The sequence below is a fragment of the Scedosporium apiospermum genome (genome assembly GCF_000732125.1).
Source record: "Scedosporium apiospermum strain IHEM 14462 chromosome Unknown SEQ_SAPIO_0110, whole genome shotgun sequence".
Lineage (NCBI taxonomy): Eukaryota > Fungi > Ascomycota > Sordariomycetes > Microascales > Microascaceae > Scedosporium > Scedosporium apiospermum.
Window position 1 is genome coordinate 3,050,445 of NW_015971811.1, and position 23,655 is coordinate 3,074,099.

At 51.9% G+C, this 23,655-nt stretch overlaps 5 protein-coding genes and 1 pseudogene across 5 annotated transcripts; 3 read left to right on the plus strand and 3 right to left on the minus strand.

The window, feature by feature from the left end:
- Nucleotides 1-674: 674 nt before the first annotated feature.
- Nucleotides 675-1,679, plus strand: SAPIO_CDS7778 (annotated as a pseudogene; the record flags this gene model as incomplete).
- Nucleotides 1,680-1,978: 299 nt separating this feature from the next.
- Nucleotides 1,979-3,132, minus strand: SAPIO_CDS7779 (3-ketodihydrosphingosine reductase tsc-10; the record flags this gene model as incomplete). Its single annotated transcript, XM_016789571.1, has 3 exons — nt 1,979-2,773; nt 2,850-2,981; nt 3,091-3,132. The coding sequence occupies 3 exons, from the start codon at nt 3,130-3,132 to the stop codon at nt 1,979-1,981; spliced, it is 969 nt and encodes a 322-aa protein (XP_016641398.1).
- Nucleotides 3,133-4,728: 1,596 nt separating this feature from the next.
- Nucleotides 4,729-9,411, minus strand: SAPIO_CDS7780 (uncharacterized protein; the record flags this gene model as incomplete). Its single annotated transcript, XM_016789572.1, has 7 exons — nt 4,729-5,531; nt 5,592-6,313; nt 6,368-6,504; nt 6,578-6,837; nt 6,897-7,090; nt 7,152-9,295; nt 9,349-9,411. The coding sequence occupies 7 exons, from the start codon at nt 9,409-9,411 to the stop codon at nt 4,729-4,731; spliced, it is 4,323 nt and encodes a 1,440-aa protein (XP_016641399.1).
- Nucleotides 9,412-9,750: 339 nt separating this feature from the next.
- Nucleotides 9,751-10,132, plus strand: SAPIO_CDS7781 (uncharacterized protein; the record flags this gene model as incomplete). The annotated part of the gene is made up of 2 exons (XM_016789573.1): nt 9,751-9,819; nt 9,938-10,132. 2 exons carry the CDS (start codon nt 9,751-9,753, stop codon nt 10,130-10,132), a joined length of 264 nt encoding a protein of 87 aa, XP_016641400.1.
- A 3,460-nt stretch (nt 10,133-13,592) lies between these two features.
- SAPIO_CDS7782 (uncharacterized protein) lies at nt 13,593-16,347 on the plus strand (the record flags this gene model as incomplete). Its single annotated transcript, XM_016789574.1, has 7 exons — nt 13,593-13,653; nt 13,722-13,776; nt 13,857-14,154; nt 14,473-14,682; nt 14,788-14,834; nt 14,907-15,194; nt 15,342-16,347. The coding sequence occupies 7 exons, from the start codon at nt 13,593-13,595 to the stop codon at nt 16,345-16,347; spliced, it is 1,965 nt and encodes a 654-aa protein (XP_016641401.1).
- Nucleotides 16,348-19,392: 3,045 nt separating this feature from the next.
- On the minus strand, nt 19,393-22,552 carry SAPIO_CDS7783 (Serine/threonine-protein kinase ATG1; the record flags this gene model as incomplete). The annotated part of the gene is made up of 3 exons (XM_016789575.1): nt 19,393-19,538; nt 19,645-22,192; nt 22,421-22,552. 3 exons carry the CDS (start codon nt 22,550-22,552, stop codon nt 19,393-19,395), a joined length of 2,826 nt encoding a protein of 941 aa, XP_016641402.1.
- Nucleotides 22,553-23,655: the final 1,103 nt, after the last annotated feature.

The window sequence follows — 23,655 nt, forward strand, 5'->3', positions numbered from 1 at the left end:
CCCCCGCTACCGCCTTGCCTTTTTTTTTTTTTTTTTTAACTTGGGACTGGTTGCTGGCACAAAATTATTTTTTTTCTGGATCCATTTTTCTTATCTGCAGAAAACAGCCTTATCGATAAGCTAGCGTGCACCGGTAGTTGCATACACCGCCTTCTGTGTTACCCACTTAAGACGTCGATCCTCACATTGAATCTACAAACTCTCTCCTCCACCTGCGAGAGCGAGAAGCGCGCAGGCTTACGATATGCAGCTGGAATCCCCAAGCTCTCATTCAATTGGTATTAACGGCATTCCTTAAGTGCAAGAACTATTGTGTCGTGCAGGTTAAGCGGCCCCCGCGCGGGCAAGTCTAAGCTACATTTCCCCATAGCCCCTCCCCCCACGTCCGAGCTTCGGGTCTGTCATAGATTCACCTTAGAATCGCATCCAACCAGCTAGATCCGCGTTACTCAACCATACGAAGTAGAGCTAGTAAACATGAAGACTAGATTAATTGCTCACGGACGTACGTCGATATATATTAGCGGAAGAGAACCCTAGTTTACCCTCCTTTCCATATAATGTCTTCTAATATATGGCTCCCTTCCCTCAACATTCTTCCTCCCAGCTCAAGCGTATAGCTTCTTCTCGACGAGATATATAAATCCTCTTGTAGCCCTTTATACACACTCATTATGCCTCCACCACCCGACCTCTCCTCCTACATCCTCTCCCCCGACGAATCCCAAAATATCTTCACAACCTCCATCCTCCCCAGCGAATTCCCCTCCACCACGCCCCCTCCCCAAACAATCGGCGGCCCCTCCATAGCCGCCCCCCTCGCCATCCTCCTCGTCGGCCAAACTGGCGCCGGCAAAACCCGCACCGCCCCCGCCCTCCTCTCAGCCTTATCAACGCTCCGCTGTCGCCGCCCATCCCCACCTGCGCACTTCGTAGCCGACACCTACAAGACCTTCCACCCAGCCTACTCCTCCCTCTGTTTACAAGACTCCGCCCTCGCCTCACGCGCCACGGGCTTCGACGCCCGGCGATGGCTCTCTATGGCCTGCCGCGAAGCCATTTCCCGCCGCGTAGACGTACTCCTGGAAAGCGCGTGTCGACACCCCAGCGACTTTATCGATTTCGCGCGGGCCTTCCACGAGGGCGGGTATCGCGTCGAGGTTGCCGTGCTGGCTGTGCCCGAGGGCCTGAGTCGCTTGGGGATTCTGACGAGGTACTATCGGAGGTTGCCGGAGGCTGGGTCGAGGGGTTTGCCGGTGAGGTTGACGCCGAGGAAGATTCATGATGATTCGTATGCGGGGTTAGTTGCCGTGGCGGAGTGGATTGATGGTGAAGAAGGGGTGGATCAGGTTGTTGTTGTGAGGAGGGGGAATTTGGTCGCTTTTGGGGCTGAGAGGGTACATGGGAAGTTAGATGGGTCGGTGGCGGAGGCGGTGGAGAGGGAGAGGAGGAGACCTTTGGGGGAGGAGGAGAGGAGGAGCGCGGAGGAGGATCTAAGGTTTCTAGAAGGTGTAGAGGCGGCGGCGGCGGATCTTGCAGAGGTCAAGGGCCTGCTGGAGCCGGTGTTGGTCGCAGATGGTAGTGAGGATTTTCCGGCGTTATTGCCGTTGAAATTTTCAGGATCCGCAGATGCTTCCGCTCGGGGATCGAACGTACTACGGTTAGGTGCCTCAGGGTAGTGTTAGGCAATGTGTGAATCACTCATTTTCAGCTATTGCCATGGAGTCTATGCTCTATGCACCCGTCGATAGCCTCGCTGGGCTGGGATGTCATGGTCTCGATTCAAGTTTCATCCAGAGGCATTAGGGTATCACTCTTCGGATTCTATTTATGCTCGTTATAACATACATGAGGGTCTCTGTCTCTCGACCCGCCCGCCTTCCCGCGGCCCTCTTCTCTATCCATCCTCCATTAGTGCTACAATATAAATATAACCTCCCGAGCAGTCAATCCCACACTGATCTCATCCTCGCGATCCTCATGCACCATTCTTTTTCTTGTATGTGCTCGGATGCCCATTCTCCCTCGCAAACTTCCTCACCGTACCCAGCATGACAGGCTGAGCAATAATCCACGAAATCGCAACCACAATCTGCATCAACGTATCCACGACCCAGTTATTCCTCAACGAACCTCCCATAACACCCCACTTCATCAAATGTCCCAACCACGATACGGTAATGAAGAAATCCCCCCTCTCGAGCCCGGCAATAGCCCTCGAAGCGACCTCCTCCGCGCTCTGCACGGGGTCATCCTTCTCCATCAACAGCGTAATCTCGGGCTTCAGCTTATTCTCCCTCTCCAACCCAGGCGAGTCGATCGAACCGGGGTACACGACATGCACAGCCACCTTTTGCGGATAGAGCATGACCTCCTGCGAAATTGTATCCGCGAGAGCACGTATCGCGCTCTTGGCGGGAGCGTAGCCGCCGTATCCGGCTATCGTGTAGAAGGCGACGACGCTGGACGTGAGCACGAGGTGTTTGGGTTGCTGTTCGACGGGGGCGGTTGGGCTTAGCCACTCGCGGAGGATGGCGTGGGACATTTCGGCCATGCCGTAGAAGTTGAGATCCATGTGCTCGCGCACGTTGGAGAAGGGAGTTTCGACGAAGAGGCCCGGGGCGCACATGCCGGCTATGCACCAGACGATGTCGGGGGCGCGGCCGGCGTTCCAGGCTATGGCTTCGGCGATGAGGGGGCCGGCGTAGTCGGGGGCGGAGACGTCGGCGGAGATGTAGAGGAATCGTTGGGTCTCGGGGTGTTTTGCTACTGCCTGCGCGTCCCAGCCGAGGGATGTCAGTCTTTGCGGAACTAGACGGCGAAAGAGGGGGGGTTACTTGTAGACAGACCTTGAGTGACAGAATGGCTTCTTCGAGCTTGCCGACGCTCCGGGAAACGAGAATGAGGTTCGCACCCTTTGCAGCAAGCTGTTTCGCGACTTCGAGGCCCATGCCCTCTGACGCCCCAGTGAGGAGCACGGTCTGGAGCGACAAGGTTAGCAATGGACTGCACAGAGAGTAGGAGTGTCTATGGGACTTTGGGCAGGGTCTCGTGCGTGTCCTCGTGGTCTTCGCACGCTCACACGCGTACCTTGCCGTCCACAGGCATTTGATTGCGACTGAAGAGACCCATGATGAATGCGGCAAACACGGCTACTGCTGTCGAGGCGACGATCCAAAGCGCATAGGAACTCGAGCTTTCCATGGAGTTTATCGAGGAATTTCGGAAAAGGGAATTAGGGGGACCTCGCTCGTGGGGTTGTCTAAAATATGGAGAATAATTCACAATGCTCAATGTGCTCAATGCAACAATGAGCAGAAAAAGGCAAGGCTCAGGATGGTCGGACTTCGGATTTTAGTGATGCATGTTTGGTGGAGGGGAACGGAACATCAATTAAACAGGAACACAGATAGGAACAGCACAGGGATCAAATGATTGAAACAACTGCTTAATTACCAAGTAAAACGTGGTAATATGTCAGGAATATTGAACATTGGTCAATCCAATTTGATAGTTAAATCATTCGAGCGACGCAAACGATGGGACGTGCCGTCCAGCTATCGAACTATAAATCACCAACGCTCTGACCACAATGCAATGGGTGAACTTGTGTAAAGCAACTGTGTCTGGTGCATTAAGGATCAAATGCTTCGTGCACTCGATCCCTTCACAAACAGACCTCGTCGCCTCGATAATACAACATCCGCTTGGTTAACAAGAATTCGGCTACCTCCCTTGATAAAATTATGTTCGCGAGACCTGAAAGCACCATGCCGAATAATAAAGAGAAGGAGAATCAAGGATGTTGTTAAAATATCAGGACTGCAAGGATCGGCATGAGACACAAAAGAAGAGGAGAGCGAAGAAGAGGAGCGAAGCTTATAACCGAATTGCCCCTGCTATGGAACCCGTCCCAGCAATCATCGCCGCCGCGTAGCCAGCAGGGAAAAAGTCCTTCACTGTTGTGTCGTTTATTGAGCCCTACGAACGCCCCGCCAGCTCCCTAGCTTAGCTATCCATTGAGGAAAACGGCGCCGATTTGCCTTGTGCTCCCTCAGGTTCTTACGAAGCAGGCTTAACTTAATTCGCCTCCAGACCCGCGGGACTCTGCCGTAAGGCCTTGATCACCGGGCGAGTGCGTGTCGCCATTTCCAAAGCCATAAAGCCGGGTTGTGGAAGTAGAAGCTCGTTTGGAACGCACCTTCCTCACGAGTGTTGGCGATTGTTGGCTTATGTGTTATATATGAGAGCTACTGCCCAGTTACCTTCCGACGTGGACTTGGACGTGCCATCGCTTTTTCCGGCCATGGGTTCTAACATGTTGGTAAGGGCGGCTGGTGTCGCAGAGTGCTGATGAAGAAAGAGCTACTCCAAGCACATCGTGTACAAATCCCAGAACAGCCGAGAGGAGGCAAAGAGGGAAGAAGTAACAGCCTTTCTCCAGGACATGAAAAACTGTTTCGTATTGACGTGTGTCTGCGCATATATAGATCTCTCTATATGGGCTTGGGATGGGTTGGACCTCCCGATATAGCAGCGGCGAGTCCAAGTAAGAGTGTCACAGATATTTGCATCCTAAATCATTAATTTAAATTATATCAATGACTTTCCCGTCATACCTCGAGCATGTGGTTCCAGAAATGTGCAACTCGAACGACATTCTCTATACAATGTGTATTCTTTTCCACTCCATATTCTTTGCTGGAGCATACTACTAACTTTTCTAATCTACTTCCCAGTCCACTTGCCAAACATCCTATACCTCTTATACAAATCCCCAAGAATCTCTCTCCCCGCCTTATCCAACCCATCGTTCATCACCTTCCTCACCTCTCCCGGCGTAACATCGAATATCGTATTAACGCCAGGCTCCAACCCCTCCCTCACAGACCTCGGCACGCCAACCTCCATCTGCAACTTAACATACGTCATGAGCACAAGATACATCTGCCTACCCGCAGACCTCTTCGCCACGTCCGCCGCCGCATCGAGCGCCCCGCCGTGATGCGACCGCGTGACCGATCCTACGGTCGGCTCGCAGATGAGCGTTAGCAGTCGGTTGCACGCAGCTGCGTCGTCCTGCCAAGCGGTGTACGGAGTTGAAGAAGATGCCGAGATGTTGGTGTCGAGAGGAGGTGCTGCCCAGGTCTTGAGGCGCGAGTCGTAGGGGTGGAGGAGGAGCGATTTGAGGAGGGCTTGCATCGTCGTGATGAGGAGGTGAAAGTGGCCTTCGAGGCGGAGACGGTATTTCTTTAGGATGACTTCTACGAGCTTGCAGAGACGTTGGAAGGTCTTGTCCGAGTCCTTGACCTTGGACACTGAGGGGTTCTCGGAGCACACGGTGGAGACGAGGGATAGCGTTTCCTCGACATTCCACTGGGAGATGTGGCCCATGTTTCCGTCGAGAATGGTGTGCAGGATCTCACAAATCCTCGCGAATCGGGCACCGCTGTCGGCTTGGAGTGACTTTTGAGCTAGCGTGGTGTACGCGGCAGCCAGGTCATATTCTTTGAAATTACTTGTGGGTAAACCTTCAGGTTGATGTATTAGTTGAGCTGTTTCCTTGTTTTGCTGGGAATTTGTTAACTTACCGGCGAGCGTTTGAACGACGCATCGGATTGCCGTCAGCTGGATCTCCGCGCTCGATTCAAATTCGAGATTACCGACTAGATCTTTCAGGTAGAGAAGGCGACCACCCTCCTCCTCCTTAAGAGACTGCAGAGTAACATTGGTGCACTCAAGGACAAGGGAGGCCAGATCCTGGTCATGGCTTAGGACATCAGGCGCCTTCGTTCCCTTCAGCTCACGGCTTGTCTTGGACTTCGTAGGCGCCAGTGATTTATCGATTGAGTCAGGGCGGTGCCGAAGGAGGAAGCCCCGAAGCTTCCAACCGTACAAGCGACGCGCCTCAATGCCTCGTTTGCTCGCTTGGGCAAGCTCCTCTGTCGAGATGGCCTTGCTGTCTAGTTGTTCCGCTTCGATGACATCCGAAGAGTCAAGGGCGGCAAGCAAAGTGTAGAGGTAGTTGCCAGTGTCGAGCTCTTCCAATTGCTTCTTCCAGTACCGGGTGCACTTCTTGAGCGTGGCGGAAATGGCCGCACCAAGCTTCTTCTTCACTTCCTCCGGCGCGAGTGGCGATGACGGCCCGTTGAGATACGAGGATCCGGACAGTACTACGATCAATGCCTTTAGAAGATGCAACCTTAACCGGGACCGGTGCGTAGACTTGTCGTCCACTGGGTAGGTCTTGACGAAAGAGGCTGCTTCTTCGAAGAATTTTTGGCCACGATTATCAAAATCATTTGCCATCAGACTGTCTCCCGTTAGGAAAGTCCGTTCTTCAATGTAAGTAGAGCCGCAAACTTACGTGAGGATATGCTCTGCGAGGTCCTGATAGAGCGGAGCGAGAGCATAGGTCTCCCTGAAACTTCGAGGGTCGGAATCGGAACCAAACGAACGGGAGATTTGATCGGCGAGCGTGACTAGATTATCAAAGTTCAGACCCTACAGATACTGTTAGTATCATTGAAACCCCTCAATATATATTGTAAAGGGCTTGAAGCGGGATATGGCATACTTCACAAAACGTCGGCCTCTTCATCAATTTCGTCAAGACAATCAACACAAGGGCCCACTGGGACGGCGCGACGTCATCGTTTCCATCAAAGGTCTTTATCCGTTCTAGCAACAGGCCTGCGAGGAGCTCTCTCTGGGGTCGGGTGAGGCAATCATTGGGGACCTCCAGGAAAAGTGAGCCAAGATTCGAGTCCAGGATCTCGTCTTGAGACTTCTTGAACTTGCCGCGAACAGCTCCGGCCATTCGATCTACGAGCTGGTCTAAAACAACGCCCAATTAGCCTCATGTCTTTCAGACACGGTGCGAGTCCAAAACTTACCAAGGAATGGCCGGTTGTTCAGAATATTTTCATTAGATAGAAGAGCCCTGAAGAGCTCCATGGTAAGGCTAGAAGGCACTTCATCGCCATCCTCGGATTTGGGTTTGTGCTTCTTATCTCTGCTAAGTAGTAGCTTGAGCACGGAATCCAGGTATTCCGGAAACGCGCTTTCGTCCGAAGCACTTGACAGAAGCCTAGTGTCAGTCGTTAGCATAACGGTTCCCTAGAAATAGACAAACTCTAAGTAGAACCTACGGGAGAAACCGTGATGAATCGCCAAGAGTATAGGCGAGATACCAGACAAGGTATGCCTCGGGTTTAGTCTCTGATGCGTCCGGGAGAAGAGGCTTGTCGCGTTGCTGTTGCTTCCAGTCAAGCACTGTCCTTTTCCCTGCCTTCGCCGGAATCTCTTTGGTGAGCCTATTGACCGCGGCCTTTGCAATGGACGAAACATCCTCTTCGTAGTCCCCATCAGGAGTCATCAACGACCAAACCGTAAAAATGAACTTGAAAGCTTCTAATGTATCAGGGTCTGCCAGTCGACCTAACTCGAGAACCTCGGCGGCCTTCTCTTTGATCTTAGTCCAGAGATCGTCTCTCTCCTGGGGATTGAGCCAAGTAATTATTTGACTCAAGATCGACCAGCGCAGGGACAGAAGGGAATTTGATGTGCTCGAAGAGGGGAAAGCCGTGAGGACAAGATCGGCAATCTTCATTCCCACGGCATCGGTAAACTCTGGGGAGCCGAGGCCATGAGATATCGAGTCGAGGACAATGTAGAGACATTCGGGCTTCGCTCCAGCCCGAGATTCAAGCCAGTCGAGGACGCCCCGCAACTGGTTAACAGTAAGGGTTATCTCAAGTCTTGACTGCGTAAAGACAGCCTCACTGCGCCGGACAGAAGCCTCTAGCCAAGGAGACAACCCCTCTCTCGTTCCCAGATCCGCTTTGGATAGTTGCTCATACCACAATTCCAAAAAGCTAGGGAAGTCCTTGGCATTGAGATATGCCTTGATTATAGCCTCCATAACGTGCATTACGTGCTGAGCCTCGTCACCCTCGAGCTTGTCGAGGTCAGGGATGTTGCCAAGAATTGAATTTAGCAAATCATTGTCCCGTTCTTGATCGAACAGGATATCGGGATCAAGGCGTAAAGACGCAGATAGGGTGCTCCAGCGCACGTTGTTCTCGGTCTCGAAGGCGTATTTTGAACATATATCCCTCAGGACGTCCTCACTGATGTTGGTACCCTTTACCCGGGCTTCGCCGAGGATTCCCTCGATTATCCGTGGGCGCGAATAGGGGGGAAGATTGCGTAGGGAACGGTCGATAGCCTTTACCACTTCATTGATCCAGTCTGAAACCTTTTCCTTCGACTTTTCATCAAACGGCTTCGGTGAGTTTTGCGCAAGGAGGTAAACGGCCGGACCAGTTACAGTCGCATTGCGCTGGGCCATGAGCATGGCCATATTGAGTGGATCGAGACCCTCCGAATTGATATACGCCGTCCGCGCGGGGAGGAAGAGGTTTCGTTGGAGGAAATCTTGAAGATCGGCAGCCCATTCTAGGCGAATGTGTGATGGTAAATCCGAATACAACTCCTCCCTTCCACTAATTCTTCCAACCTCTTCGTCGAGGTTCGCAAACATCGTTAAAGTGGTCTGCGTTGCGCGAGTAGCAACCTCGAGGGCGTCTCCACCGCCGCGAATGCGGAGATCCCAGATATCGGACGCAACCTTAACCCACGAAACATTTACTTCGAAGGCCCCGTTCAGAACTTCGAGAGAGTTGTAGCAAATAGCTAGCATAGGTCCTACAAGCTCCAAGGATTCCGCAGCAGGGGAGGCGAAGAGTGTCCTCACATGTTCCGCCCCCATGACCTCCCGTCTAGACAGCTCAGCAGCGGAGCCGAGGCGAGAGAGCAGAGACCGTAGGGCCTCGAAAAGGGCATTCGCAGACTTTAGACACCCGGTGGGTTTTCTAAGGGCGTCGACATCAAAGGCGATCTGGGTCGACCGTTTCCGCTTCCGATCGGGCGACGAAACATGGCCATCTTCTCCGGATGGGCTCGAGAGGTCCTTCACCGTCTGCTTGAGCACGGCAATGAAACGCCTGTCCGCGAGGGCTTTTGCGAGTGAGAAGAGGGGAATACGCTGGAACACGCAGTTGAGTATGTTCCAGGTCAGCGGGTACCTTCTCAAGGTCTCGCTTTCAGGGGATGCTTTAGTCGAAGGGTTCATCATCTTCAATAGCCATCGTAAACTACTCTGCTCCGCAGCATAAAATTGGCCTGAAGCATTGTGCGACAGGGCTTTCCATAGCTCTGCTAAGTTTTCACCATCCTTGCCAGGACCCTCCTGGTCGAGAGATCTCACGGTCTTGATGAGTGCACGGCTTGCCTATATAATTGTTAGAAACGAACACACTTATGAACCAGATAAGAATCACATACAGACAAAGAATTTTCTACTCCATCAGGAGCATCCTGCATTTCCAAGTCTGAGTCCGAACTCATTGTGCTTGTTTGGTTTTTCAATGCTGAACCCTTGTCTGCGTCCCGTCACAAGCCAAAAAGCTGAGCGACGTTGAAAATTATACCAAGAAAATAAAATTCTGCCGTCCTTATTCGAAACGGGAAATTCCCGCTCACCGCCTTCGGCACGATCATGTTTCTCGATCTTCAGATCCGAATGGAACGAGAATATTAAACCTCAATCGAAAGCTCGACGAAAACAACCATCGTACCACCACGACGTCAATTGAGCACGCTCATTCCGGTTGCGCAATCCGAAACGCAAAGACAAACTCAACCCTCAGCAATTGCTTTCGCGCCCTCTCTCTCTCTACCACAACAATGTCCAGCCCTGCCCAGCCCTCTACCTCGGTCTCGCGACCCGTCAGTGAGGCTCTTCTCAACGAGAAGGTGCGCGAATAACCCAGTCAAACCCGGCCCCTCCCCCCGTATCCGGGTAATAAAAGAAATTTCAATTGCTATTTAACGGACAGTTTTTAGCTAACAAAGCGTGTGTTTTGATCCATAGTGGGACCGATGCCTCTCGAACCTCCTCGTCAAGTCGACCCTCGGCCTCGGATTCGGCGTCGTCTTCTCCGTCCTCCTCTTCAAGCGCCGCGCGTGGCCTGCCTTTGTCGGTGTCGGTTTCGGAGCTGGTAGGGCGTATGAGGAGTGCAATTGGAACCTGAAGCAGGCCTCCAAGAACCTCAAGGGCCAGTCCTAAGCTGGTCATACGATGAGGGGAGGAGGTGGATTAGCATAGGTGTGGGACGCGATTGCAGGTCCGGAGAGGGTTCTCAGCCTTACGAGGTTGTACATACTGTCAAAAAATATGCATGTTTTGGAATGGAGGTTGAATTCCGCGAGGGTCACGATGTCTTGAGAAGAGTTCCCGGCTTCGTGATCCGCCCCCAGGAAACGAATTGTTAGAGTTCACTACGGTTTTCAGGCAGGACTAGAATAGAGGCATTTCTATGTTCCTACGATATACGTTCATCTACACTCTCTGTTCGTCCGGTCCCTCGGTGTCGAATACTACTCGTCCGCGTTGGTCCCCCTCCCACAACGGCACCGGCCCCCAGGTGCCCCAAGTTAGGCACAAGGGCGAGCTCCAAACTCTAGCAACCGCGAAGATTCCTTTAAATATTTGAACTGTCTCGCATGAGCCCGTTGTTCCTAGGTATGGCGCATTCTAACTTAGAGCTAGGCTTCTGCCTCCTGGTCGAGCGCCATGATGCTTGTTCAGAGCCTTCCCCCAGCCCAGAAACCTTTCTCATTTCGGCGTCCCTTTCTTCCTCTCACACCTGAGCCACGATGCTTACCTACATCGGAGGAGACCTCATCTCTCACCCTCCCCAGTTAGCTCGTAAGCCACACAGATGAGAGCCATAACAATGAGAATGAGATCAACACAAACTGGGCGTGTATTGACATGAATGGTAAGCTGGAGACGACCGTGACTGGTGCAATCCGAGCCAATGCTGCAGTCAGTTATGTTTAAGGAACATTATTGTTTCTATCTTACTTATTGTAGTCGTCTGTCGATATTCCGAGGTCCATGATTCCAAACACAAGGCATTAGAAACTTATAATGTAGCCCTCCGTCCTAGAACGGTACGACACACGGACAACGCGGAAGAGTTACTCGAAACATGTATTAAATTGAAAGCTTCAAACAAAACGAGAACCCACGAATCATATCTTTCAAAGCACCATCAGGCATCACTCTTGCGTAGAAATGACCGAAGCCGCTATGCATTACATGCCTCATACCCCAACTGAAAAGTCAATCTCGCCAATCATCCCAGAAACTGCTTGCTCTAACGGCGTTAAGGTTTGCAAGCGTATCGAGACCCGTGCGAGAGCCCATCCATTCCTGGCGGGTAGGTAGCATCAACTTGGAGCTTGGTTGAGCTCATCTCTTCAAGAGCACTCTCTTCAAGCCGAAGGGAACTTGAAGATTTTGCAAGAAGGCGGGTGGGGGGTGGGAGCTATCCACTTTTTCTCGCTGTCGTGGGTAACAAGCCTCGGGGTTGAGAAGGCTGCACAAAAAGGAAGAAATTTCGAGACATGCGCAGCTATCACCCTTTGCATTGTTGGGCAGCAATGAGTCTGACCTCGGCGAATCGTAGTGGAAAAAAATGACCACAAGACCATAGAGAAGCACAAAACACAATTAAGGGACCAGTGACTGAAATCAAATGCCTAGTTCAATTGACTATTCGCAACGGGCTATCACAAAGCTCCAGGACCGCCCGCTCTCCACTGGGCTAATGAGATCTTTGCCTGTCCATAAAGCTTCCTGGGTATTTCCTCCAACCAGCTGAATTTGACCGTTCCACCCTCAATCATGTCGCAGTTTCAATCGCGAGGAAGCTCGCCCTCAAGTAGTCACCCATCGTCGCCTTTCATAGCCCCAGTTCAAATACGGTCTTTCGCGTCACGGCCTTGGGGTCAAGTGTGAAGTTGTGAGGAGGGGCCTAGGGCGTTTCGGAAGCTCCATGTGTGTAAAATTTGCCGACTTCGTTGCTCAGGAATCAAGGTGGGCATGATCGGGGAGTTTCAGGGAGCATTTATTTGCTGGAGAGGAGCGTTAGCAATCAAGGTCCGCCGATGCGTAGAACGCGACGTGTGGAATAACAAATTGAGGACGGCAAGCAACTTACGATCTGGCTCTCATCTTTCTTCTCTTGCGCTTGAGGCGTCGAACTCTCTTCTTTCTCCACTTGGCTCTCATCTTGAACTCGGCTGGAAGAAAATAGTTAGCATCGACAGCTCCATGTTCGACAGCTCCAAGAGCTCCTTGGGTGGTCTTGTGCCGAGATGGGCAATTGGCGTCGCCTCGCCGCGAGGAGCAGGAAAACTTGTTTGCAAGCTTCTCATAGCAAAGAGCGCCATCAAGAAAGGTAAGGGATCATTGATTCCAGGAGCTTTCATCCCCCTTCAACAGCGACTTACTTCTGGTGATGAGAGGATTGTTGTGATGATGTTTGTGTCAGGTTAGGGTGGGGAAATTTCCTTGCTGCATTTAACGGAATAAATTCTTGAGGGTGGAGGGGCCTCAAAGCCCTTGGTCACATGACTTCACAGCTGAAGTGGGGTCTACCCAAGTCTGTCAAAGGCTGCCCAGTGAGGCAGGTGCCAGCTCCGGGAAAAGTGGGGCACCTCCGTGATGTCCGGAGCCGAGGTGACGGAGGTCTAAGGAACATCACAGCCAGGCTCTTTCAGAGGTGGACAACAACGACACATTGTCACTTGATAGTAGTAATATTTAAAAAAAAATACTCCTTGATTTACAATGTTTGTCCATATTTTGGATATCTCCAGATCGGCCAACGACTAAGCATCTTTCCTCTTAACTATAAAAGCCCCCAGTTTCTGGGCTCTGAGGCTTCTTCTTCTTCTTCTCCTCTTTTCCCCAAGACTGTTCTCACATTGCATCTGGATCAAAGGAATCACGGCAAACAACCATCATAAACTTCAGTCTCTGACAATCGTTTCATCTCTTTCATTCAAGTATCTACCCATACTTGACTTGTACCCCTATCATCTCGATCTTCCTTGTCTTCTTCATCTCTCGATTGCCGCGAAAAAGGTATGTTCTACTTCTCTTCCTTCCACGGAGCTGTCCCCTCTTACCCCATCTTCCATCTTCCGTCCCCAATTGACTTGACTGACGCGTTAACCGACGCGTTTTCTGTCGCGTCACTATCCACTGACACCTTCTGCTTGTCTGAAAGGTACCTGCGTCCATCATACGCCATCCCTCTCATATTGAATCTCTTGGAGTCCGTAGGGAAAAGACTTCCATCTATCAGAAACGACTCAAGGTATGGTTTGCTCTCATTTGATCCTTCGGTGTCGTTATTCCATCCCTAGGCCATGGGAGCTGATTCATGGTAAGGTGCCTTGTGTTTTTTTTTTTTTTTTCCCCTTCGAGGATCTAGTCTTTAGCCGCGCAATTCGCGTATCGTTATTCTCTCATATACTTTAAGGTAAGTCGGAGAAAATCCTTTTTTTTCCATCTTCTCCTTTTATTTCTCTCGTTTCTTCTTCTGTTTCCTCCCCTTGTTTGCGCTAGTCTTGGCGTCCCTGTTGGCGACCTCGCCGGTACCCTCTAGGTGAGATTGTTCGGTCTGACCAGCAGCGGTACAGAAGTGTATACTCGGTCACCCTTGGTCGAAATGTCGGCGACTAGTGATATTGTTGCGACTTTGTCGCTCCACATTGGAGAGACTGCTCTTGGTAAGTTCCACCCGTTCTATGACGCGCTTTCACTCTCGACTCGTGTCCATATTAACTATTCAACCTAGGTGATATTCAGCTTCACCGTAAGCAGCAGATTACTTTCGGACGGGCCGAGAGCAAGTAGGTTCACCCGGTTCGTTCCCATCACGGCTCTGAATCTTGAGACGCTAATCAGTTTTCTGCTTTACTCCTGTCTTCAGTGACATTAGCCTGGATGACGAGGACCTCCAGGAGCACCAATGCCACTTCTGGGAAGTCACGTACGACGACAACCTTCCTCCTGCCGTTTACGTGAGGAACCGTTCTGCCACGGGGTCTACGTACGTGACTCGAAAGGATGAGCGGATCTACCTCAACAGTGATCCGATCTCGAGCAAGGGGTGGCTCCTGGAGCCTGGTGTGGAGGTTGGATTTGGGAAGTATACGATTAAGGTGACGCAGCATTATATGAATCAGGGAGTGCAAAAGTTGGGAGAGATTCAGCAAGAGGAGGCTCGAGTAAGTGAATCATACCACTCACCACAAACACCTTCCTCCAGTTTCCCATGCACAAATACCCCCTTCCCCTCTGTCCTTCGCTCCGTCTCTTTCCTCCCCAAACACCAAGTTTGCTTCACATTCGCTATTATCCATCGCCCACCCTCCTTGCTCACACCGAGCTACTCTTGGTGCTTTGCTATCGTTCTTTGCTTCTCTTTCTTTCCTTTTTTTTTTTTTTTTTTTTTTTTTTTTTGTTTTTTTGTCCTTTGTCCTATATATAGGGTCTTCAAGAAACCCAAATTCTTCTTCAACGGTTCTAACCCGAATGGCGGGCAGCAATTCCGAGACGACTTCGAGATCTGCGACGTCGTCCTTGGGAAGGGCGGTCAGGGTGAGGTTCGCCTCGCCCGGAACGTCCGGACCAAGGAGCAGCTAGTCGTAAAGATCGTTGACCTGGCGAAGATGCTGGAGGTTCGGGGCCCCGGCGGAATCAACTGGATCAATCGAACTCGTCTCGAGGCGGAAGTGCTTGGAAAGCTCGACCACGTAAGTTGCTTGTTCTCCTGTCCTACATTCCTTTCCTTTGTTTCCCCCAATTCCCAGTCAGCCAGCCTGGTCCTGGGACGAGCTAACGACAAAATGCTCTCCTAGTACAATGTGATCAAGTTGATCACGCACTTCCGCTCAAACTACTCGATGTACGTTATCCCTCCATCTCTTTCCCCTTCGCTCCTGTGCATTTCGATCATCAAACTAACCCCCCCTTTTAGATACCTGTTCCTGGAGCTGGCATCCGGAGGGGATCTCACGTCGTACATGCAGCGAAAAGTCTTCATGGACGAAGGGGAGACCCAAGGGATCCTTCGACAGGTGGTGGCAGGCCTGAAGTACATTCACGACAGAGGGCTTGTCCACCGGGACCTGAAGCCATGCAACATTTTGCTGGCTTCTATCCCACGGGGAAACCATCGAGTATGCATATCCGACTTTGGCTGCGCTGGCATCCATGCCTCGAGAAGGCTGGTGTCGGGTGTGGGAACTCCGGGATACCAAGCACCGTACGTTCATTTCCTCTCCCTTCTTCTTTTCTTTCTCCTTTTCTCTTTCTTTTCCCTCTCTCCCCAATGAACCACGTTACCCTTCACTTGTTCACCCTTGCTGGTCGCTGTCGAAACGAATCTTACTGATTGATATTATTTCTATAGAGAAGTCCAATTTCGCACTGGCGTGCAAACGCCAACTGCGGACATGTGGTCGCTTGGTATGATCGTGCTTGACCTCTTCGGCAGAGAGCATGGGGTCCCAGATTTGGCCCGCTCTCAATTCGAATCCCGTGTGCAGGCGACCCAAGAACAAGTCGATGCCAAGCTCATCGGCTTGTTCGCTTCCAAGAAGGACCAAAGGTCACTCCATCTCCTGGATTTCATCAAGAGATGTCTTCGCGTCGAGCCGACGGAAAGGATGACGGTCTACCAGGCCGTCACTCATCCCTTCCTGAGGCTCAACGAAGGCGTCTTCCAGGCCATGGAGGGCATCCGACGGAAGGGGGTCCCAGCAGTCACGCCCATAGTGGATATTGGGCGTGAACTGTTGGACGTCTTGCCCAACAGCCGCAGGGGGATGAAGGCTTTACCTCTCCCCGGCAGTGACTCGTATACCCTGCGAGTCCGGAATTTCGAAAGCCCGAGTGTGGATAGGGCCGGTGGATCGGGATTGCCTGATCAGCAGCAACCAAAGAGCCAAGTCCAACTTGGTTCTTCTGCTGATCGCGGAAACCCCTTCGACCGGTCCCTTCCACAGGGTCAACCTCGGCCTGCCCCCGCGCAGCAGCCAGCCTCGTCGAGCCTCCGGGAGCAGTTTGCGAAGATTCTCCGTGGACACCCGATGCCTCGCCAGTACCAGCCCCCTTCTGCCACACCACTACCTCCTGGTGGGTCCGGTCCTTCCACTCCGAGCCTGCCTCGTCGCAACCCGTTCTCCTCAGAGCAGAACGTGGGCGCTTCGGGGTTCAGGAGCAAAGTGGATCCGGCCATCCTTGCGTGGGCCAGGGCTCAGCAAACCGGTGCGACCGGCACCACTGGACGGCCTCAACCTCAGCGCCCCTTGAGAAGGCTTTTGGGACGCGTTGAGGAAGAGACGCCCGGTGCGCCGACCGATCCGGGATCTTGGGTCAACGCCGTCAATCGCAAGACCAGCGGTAAATGGCCGTGAACCGAGGGAGTTGGCTCGGCATCGATTACAACAACTCACTCGATGTCACTGGTAAGGAATCGGGGCTTCCGTGCCTTGTTGCCTCTTGCTTGTCTCTCATGTTGGGGCCCTTCGGGGTGTCCCGTCATCATCATCATCATGTTTGGGGGTTTTGGGGTTGGGGACGATGTCCCGTCGTCATCATCATGCCTCTTGGGGTTTGGGGAGTTGGGCGGTGTCCCGTCACCATCATCATGCCTTCGAGTTTTGGCGGTGTTGGGCTTTCTTTACCACCACGCCTTCATGGTTTCGGCGTCAGTTCCTACTGAGCAATCGAAGATGCCGCCTCGAAATCCCATCGTCTGCGGATTGGAGCACTCTTAGGGACGAGGAGTTTTTCTATACTTACCGAGTCTTCGAAAGGTCGGCCTTCCTCAGTTGCGCACTAGCCACGCAGACTCATTCTCAATAACACCCGTCACTTCTGCAACATGATACGAGGCCCCGAACGCGTTGCACACAAACTCGGGTTCCAAGTCTTTCTATGCTCCGTCAACCTCCCCTTTCATGGCACTTCCTTGCTATCAAGCCCACAGTGGATTCTGGCTTTTCAAGACTTGGGATATCATCATTTACATTTGGTCAACGTCTACTATATATACTCCAGCACGGGGATTCGTCGCCATCCACGACTCAGAAGTTTCTCAATGATATATATCACTGGACTGGTCTTAGCACCATCGACGAACAAACAATCTTCCCACTCTTCACTCGACGACATCTAGACACGATCAAGATGTCTCCAACAAAACTCCTCATCAAAATCGCCGCTCGATTGCATCTACAACCGCCAACGCGTCCCGACGGCTTCGGACAAACAAATAAAACCAACACACTACTTTTCCACCATGCCGCCCGACGACGTCTGGGCATCCTCAACAATGAAGTCTTGCTGCTTGCAATAAGCAACTTTTCGTCCCAAGGCGTGGTGTGACTGCACCCACGCACCGTCAACGCGGGTCGGGGGCTTTCGAACAAACAAACCACCTTTTCGATATATCCCCCCCCCCCCCCCCCCCCCCCCCCCCCCCCCCCCGGAAGGCGTCTGGATAGTCATCAATCCGTCGGCCAACCTGGTGCGACACATTCACGGCGAGATTCACTCTTACATCCTATTATTGGTCGGCGGTCTTTCTGAGATTACATTTGATGAAGAACTCACTCCCCGAGAAACGAAAAACAAAAAGCTCCCCCCGAAGGAGTGAAAACACACACACACACACACACACATAATGATGATGGATGATGGTGGTGGTGGTGATGATGATGAGCGTATATGGAGAGGCATGGGATGCCGAATCAGAGGATGTTGAGATGATGAGGGGCGGGAGACGGAAGCTGAGGCAAGGGAGAGGGGAAGATGGATTGGGCACAGGCAAGGATTACGGGAGGGGGTATGGACTGTGCAATGGGTGAGAGCAATGATGAAGGAGAGGGGAAGACGAAGAGCGTATGTTCCTGTCTGGCTATGTGTTTTCCGGTGTTTCTTGACCAACGGCGTTCCAGGGACAAGGGACTCAAGGGACTTGCGTGTCCTGTTGATCTATGTATGTGGCATTTGTGAGCCCATTTCTAATGAAGTGCCCAATTCATCTTCATCAAATAACTATGTTTCCTCCAGGGCTAATAATGCTCTGTGCTAAAAGGGAAAGGCCGTAAATGTCTCTGCCTTGATCTTGGTATCAAATCCTGCGCTTAATCTAGACTCGAAGGAAACACCAAACCCTCCACCTCCCGCCAGCTCGGGGATCCAGAAACATGCCGCCGAAGTGACGCTGTCCCTTGCTTCTTCCGGCAAACTTTGTCCTTACTTTCGCCACGAGGTACACCCAGGGTACGATGCTCTACCGATCTTCGGTCGTCGCCAAACCAGGGCAGAAGCCAAGTCGAAAATGCTCGATATAAACTAACTGACTGAAGCTAAGGGAGAGGCAGGCAATACGTTGCAACCAGGCAAGCCACTGATCTACGAGGCTTCAACCCAGTGCTACATACCCCACAGTCTACTCGCCAATCCCTTCTTATCACGGTATAGTGCAGTTCGTGCGCATCGAGGAAAACGTGTGAAAAGTCGAGTGTTTAGCTTTCTCGCGCTCAATTTATTCTCTTTTTTATGACCCTTTTTTGTTTCCAGTTCTTGGGTTTGCGGCCTAGCTGGAAGTTAAGTTCTCTCTCCTTCAAGCTCTTCTAACAGCTACTCCCAACTTGAACTCTGTTGGGCTTCAACTATGCTGATGCCGTTGCTGCTGTTGCCGTTGCCGTTCAACCCTTCCAAGAATAAACCATGTCAATCTAAGTCGTACACAGATAGCCACCCATGAAACCACACACACGCACACGCGTTCATACTCGAGCTCCATATGAGAGGAGTAAAAAGAGAAGAACGGAAAAAAGAAAAGGAAAAAAAAAGAAACTAGGAAACCGAATAGCCACATGAATGTCCTGTGATTGCCATCTTGGGTAACCATCATCATGACCGTATGAATCCCATGCGCCCCGTTTCCTCACCTCATCCTAGAGGCCTTCATGTGAAAGAAAGAAGTGACTTTGGTATGGAAGACACGTAGTGAGAACTAAAATGAATCGAAGGAGGAAAAAAAGGGGAAGTTGCGAAAACGCCAATGTATGTGAGATTCGTCGCCATGTCCGGTATGTAGAAACCAAGAGAAAAAAAGAGATCGATCGCCAGGAATCAAGCCAAACTCCAAGTATAGCCTTCAATCACACCAATCCAAGCAACATCCCCGTAAAAATCCGTCAGAAGGACGTCCGTTGCTAGAGCGCCATCCATGAAGAAAAGAAGCGAATAAAAAAAAAAAAAGGAAAAAAAAAGGAACAGGCTATCAAGAAACACCTTGAAAAAAAAGAGAATAGGGGTTAAAAGAAATAGAGGTATAGACATGAAGCCGTGAGGCATCGACGATGGTATCGTAATGTCGTTTTAAAACAAAACCATTGTTCGTCACGTCGTCAAAAAATCCTTCTTGCCATGTTGCGCCAGCTTCCTTATGATGATGCATGAGAACGAACGCTCCTTGGCGTCATATCACCACTCCGCCGTCGCTCTGCGACAAGCTGTGCCTTCTCAGCCTCGGCAATTACGCTCCGCTTCTTTCGGACCATCGAGAGTCTGCCCCGGATCAGGCCGATCACTAGATAGCAATAATGTTAGTCTCGAACGTCGGATACTAAGGTACACTTAGAGCGCAGGTGTAGAAGTAGATAAAGGAACCGATCGTGTCACAGGCTTCAACTTACTCTTCTTGACCACTTTCCGATCTTCGCGGTCAAGATCGCCCGCTATTTCACGCCCATTATCAGCCCTCGTGTCCTTAGAGGTGGAACCAGATCTTGATCGGTAAGACTCATCATCAACATCGAGAACGGCCTCGAGCATGCGAATGGCCGTGGTGTAATACTCCTCGCAATCCTTCAGGTGCTCGTTTGCAATCTCGTCAATCGCCGCGGTTCTACTCATGTCGATTGCTCGGTCGTACATGAGCTTTTCCGCGCTGATCCCCGGTGTTAAGTACACTTGCTTCTCTCCAGCATCGAAACTCGAATCGCCCTGGTGGTTGCTTGGATGGCTCGGGTGATCTTCTGGAAGCTGTTTCTGCGCATCCACGAGCTTCAGTCGGACCACTTCCGACTTCTCTAAAACTTCGTTGAAGCGCGTCCGCACCCATTGCACCGCCGAGTTGATACGCATGGAGAGAAACTGGGATCCTTGGCCGTCTCGGGTATTTGGACTAGGCTCGCGCTGCGTCTTATGTTGCCACCACAGACTAGCAATATCCATGGCCTTTGCGAGCATAGACAACGCTTTAACGTAAAGGACTAACGCCTCTTCCGACAAAGTAACCACGGCGTCCAGGGTCAATCCCTCATCTCGAGGGTCCATATCCTCAGCCGACGCACCACCTAGTCCGTGCTCCATCGATGGTGCCAATGGAAACAGCTGCTTAAACTTCACTTCCGCGAATCCGTAGACGCAGTCGCTGCGGTTAGCATACTCTTCAATTGCCTGGGCGACCCGGGCGTCCTCATCCGGTGATGCGCCGCGCTTGCCATCCTCAAGCAGGCCGGCTTGGTTGGCGGGTATCGGGTAGGCGGGGAATGGGCTGTATAGAGGCGGTGACTGTCCCTTTCCAACTCGAACGGGAGGAACCTTGAAGCCGAAGAGCCGAAGGCTTGCATCTTGTATTGCCTTCGAGATGGCGCTACTTGCCGAGATAGGGCTACTACCCGCGGCAGAAGCCCCCTTGTCATAAGAACCTTGGTGATTGTGATGGCCTTTGCCTTGCGCAATTTGGATTGCTCGAGATTGTTGGTTTGCCCCGGCTCCTGTCGAGTTTGTTTGCGTAGCGCGCCGCACTACTTGGCCAGATCTCGGTGAAGTACCAGTGTTTCCATGGCCACCGAGGCGGGGATTGGCGGCCATCTCATCAGCGAAGGCATTAACTTCAACTTGCCGCTTCTCGACGACCACATAGTCACGTTCAAATGCAACCTCTTGGGCTGCTCTCTCTTGCTCCTCTATTGGGAGCGGGCTTGTTTGTACGCGCCCTCGCTTCTTGATGCCGTGCTCGTTAAGTAGAGATGAGGGGGGCGATGATTGATTGTCTCGAAGACGGGCGGAAGTAACGTCGGACAATCTGCGTGGGGAGTTAGATGTCGACGGTTGAGCTTGAGGGAGAGGATGCTGGCGGATGCCGAGACCAGTGCCGGCGTCTCGGTGGGTCGGGGTCAGCGCAGCAGTGCGAGTGCCTGGACTTCCAACCAGCGGTGATTTAGACCCTGTTTCAATAGGAGAGCTCGGCATAACGCTTTCCCTAGGAAGGTCTGGTGAACGCCTGGGCCTTTCCAGAGGCGAAGGCAGAGGAGCAACCTTGGGCTCCTGGGGTATGGGGATAGGTTTGGGGATGTCATCTTCAACAAGTCCTGGAATGGATCCAGTTATGACTTCATCAGCAAAGAACTTTTCGAAGCTCATTCTCTCAACAGGGTTGCGTTTCAGTAGACCCCTAATAACGGCCTTCAATTCCGGACTAATGTTAGTTTCCCGCGGGAACTTGATTACGTCCTCGTTGGCCTCGATCTTGCGAAGGAGCTCGACATGGTTCCGCGCCCTAAACGGCGGCTTTCCCGTGGCCATTTCAAAGGCAACAGTCCCTACGGACCAGAGATCAGCCTTAGCATCGTATCGTTCGTATCGCAATATCTCGGGTGCCATGTATAGGGGCGAACCACAGAGCGTATCCGCGAGGGAGGTAGATGGGAGGACCCGGGCAAATCCGAAATCGGCGAGTTTTAGCATGGGGAGAGACGCGAGTCCGGCCACGGGGATCAGTGAGTCTTGGCTTGCTTCGAGGATGTCCCGCGGGTGGACCTTTCGGTACTCTGGGGATGGGAGAAGCAGTAAGTTTTGCGGCTTTACGTCTCGGTGGACATAGTTCATTTCCCTGAGGAACTTGAGGGCACTAGCTAGCTGCTTCAGGAAATGACGAATGACAACCTCGTTGAGGCCGGAATTCGGGGGACATGGGTACTTTCGCGCTAAATCGTAGGTAGCAGGGTGAGTCGCATGCTTGTCTCGTTTCTTGATGAAGAATGACAGATCGCCAAGCTCGCAGTACTCCATTACCAGGTTTATGTGTGTTTTGGACTCGACGCAGTCGTGTAGAGCTACAATGTGCGGATGGCGAAGGGTTTTGAGTATTTGTATTTCTCCATAGAGGTTCTCTTTGAGCTTCTTGTTTAGTCTGTCGATCTCGACGGATTTGATAGCTACGGCTGCTCGAGACGTCTGTACCAAGGAGAGGGTTGGTTAGCTTGATTCGTCACTGGGTGCAGAAACCGAGTTGGCAGGTGCCAGGAAAAGAAAGATAGTAATTAAGAAGCAGTGGAGGACAGGTGTAAAATACGCGGATTATAAGTGGAATTAAAACTATAGTAAGGTGAATAGGGAAGCCCGGGGAGGAGGTATGGAGTGGCGCCGAGTAAGAATTCGCCGGAGATGGGGTAGCTGGATTACCTTATGCCATCCCATGTAAACCTGGGCAAAGCTGCCCTTGCCGATCTCCGCGCCGACGACGAAGTTTCCTACTTGAGCATGGCCATGCTTCTCGCGCCCAGAGGACGACGAGCCCTTACGCGGGTCCGCCATAATGTGTGGGTCGGGGTCTCGGGAGGCCGAGAAGCAGAAGTAGGTAGAGTTAGGAGGTAGGAGTCGTGAGAGCAGCCCGGAGGCTTAATCTATTCGAAAGACGTCGGCAGCGTTCGGAGTCATGTACACGATGCTTGTGGTATAAATCTATAGGCCCAAGAGGTCGGAGAAGAGATGGGATTCTAAAAATAACGTCGAGGACTGCTCAAGGCAGAAGAGTTTCTGTGGGGAGAGAGGAGGAGGCAGTAGTGGTCGCTTCGCAGCTGGAAACTAATGTAAGGCAGCAAGAAATGGAAGGGTTCGAAGGGTGCCGCACGCGGAACGGTCTAAGAAGGGTGGAACGACCAGTCGTGGGTATGCCAGGTGGAAAAGAGGTTGGGGACGGCTCGTATGAGTGTAACCGGAGTATCCAGGGCCGTCTATGGAGACGGAGAGAATCGAGGAAGTCGTCGAATATCCTGAAGTGTCTCGTTAGTGATTTTGGGGAGGTGTTGAATCGTAAGTCGCGAGAAGCTGGGTTCTGGGTGAGGAGGAAGGGAAAGAGCAGGAGGGCGAGTGACTGAACGTGACTAATACAGGCTTTGACGTATTCGGAGCGCTAAGCTCGCGGGTCAAGTGGCAGAAGGTCTGGAAGGCGCAAGGCGTAGATGATGGAAGGTACAAAGTACATTTGGGCGGTGGGCGTGGGTGGGTACGGAAGTACATGAAGAAAAGGCGGGAAAAAGTACCCTTTTAGTCACCTGCCAGGCAGAAAACGGGTCCGGGTACGGGTCAACGCCGGGTCACGCCTAGCGCTTGAGAAGTAGTTGAGTGGTTTGGCGAAATATGCTCACCGCCTACGACTTAGTGCAAGAACGTATGTAGGCACTATGCTTAAGGTCAGGACAAGACAGGATAGGTCGATCGTGCAGAGCAGTGGGGGAAAATGAGAGGAAATGGGAATTGAGGAGAAAAGAAAGTTTGAAAAAGGTCAGGAGAATGAATATTGTTGAGGACAACGCAGAAGGGACGGGGGGAGGAGCGTGACTCGATGGCCGATCTGATCGATGATGGGCATTGGACAGCAGCAGTGGTGGGGAGGGCCAGGGCATGCACTGTGTATG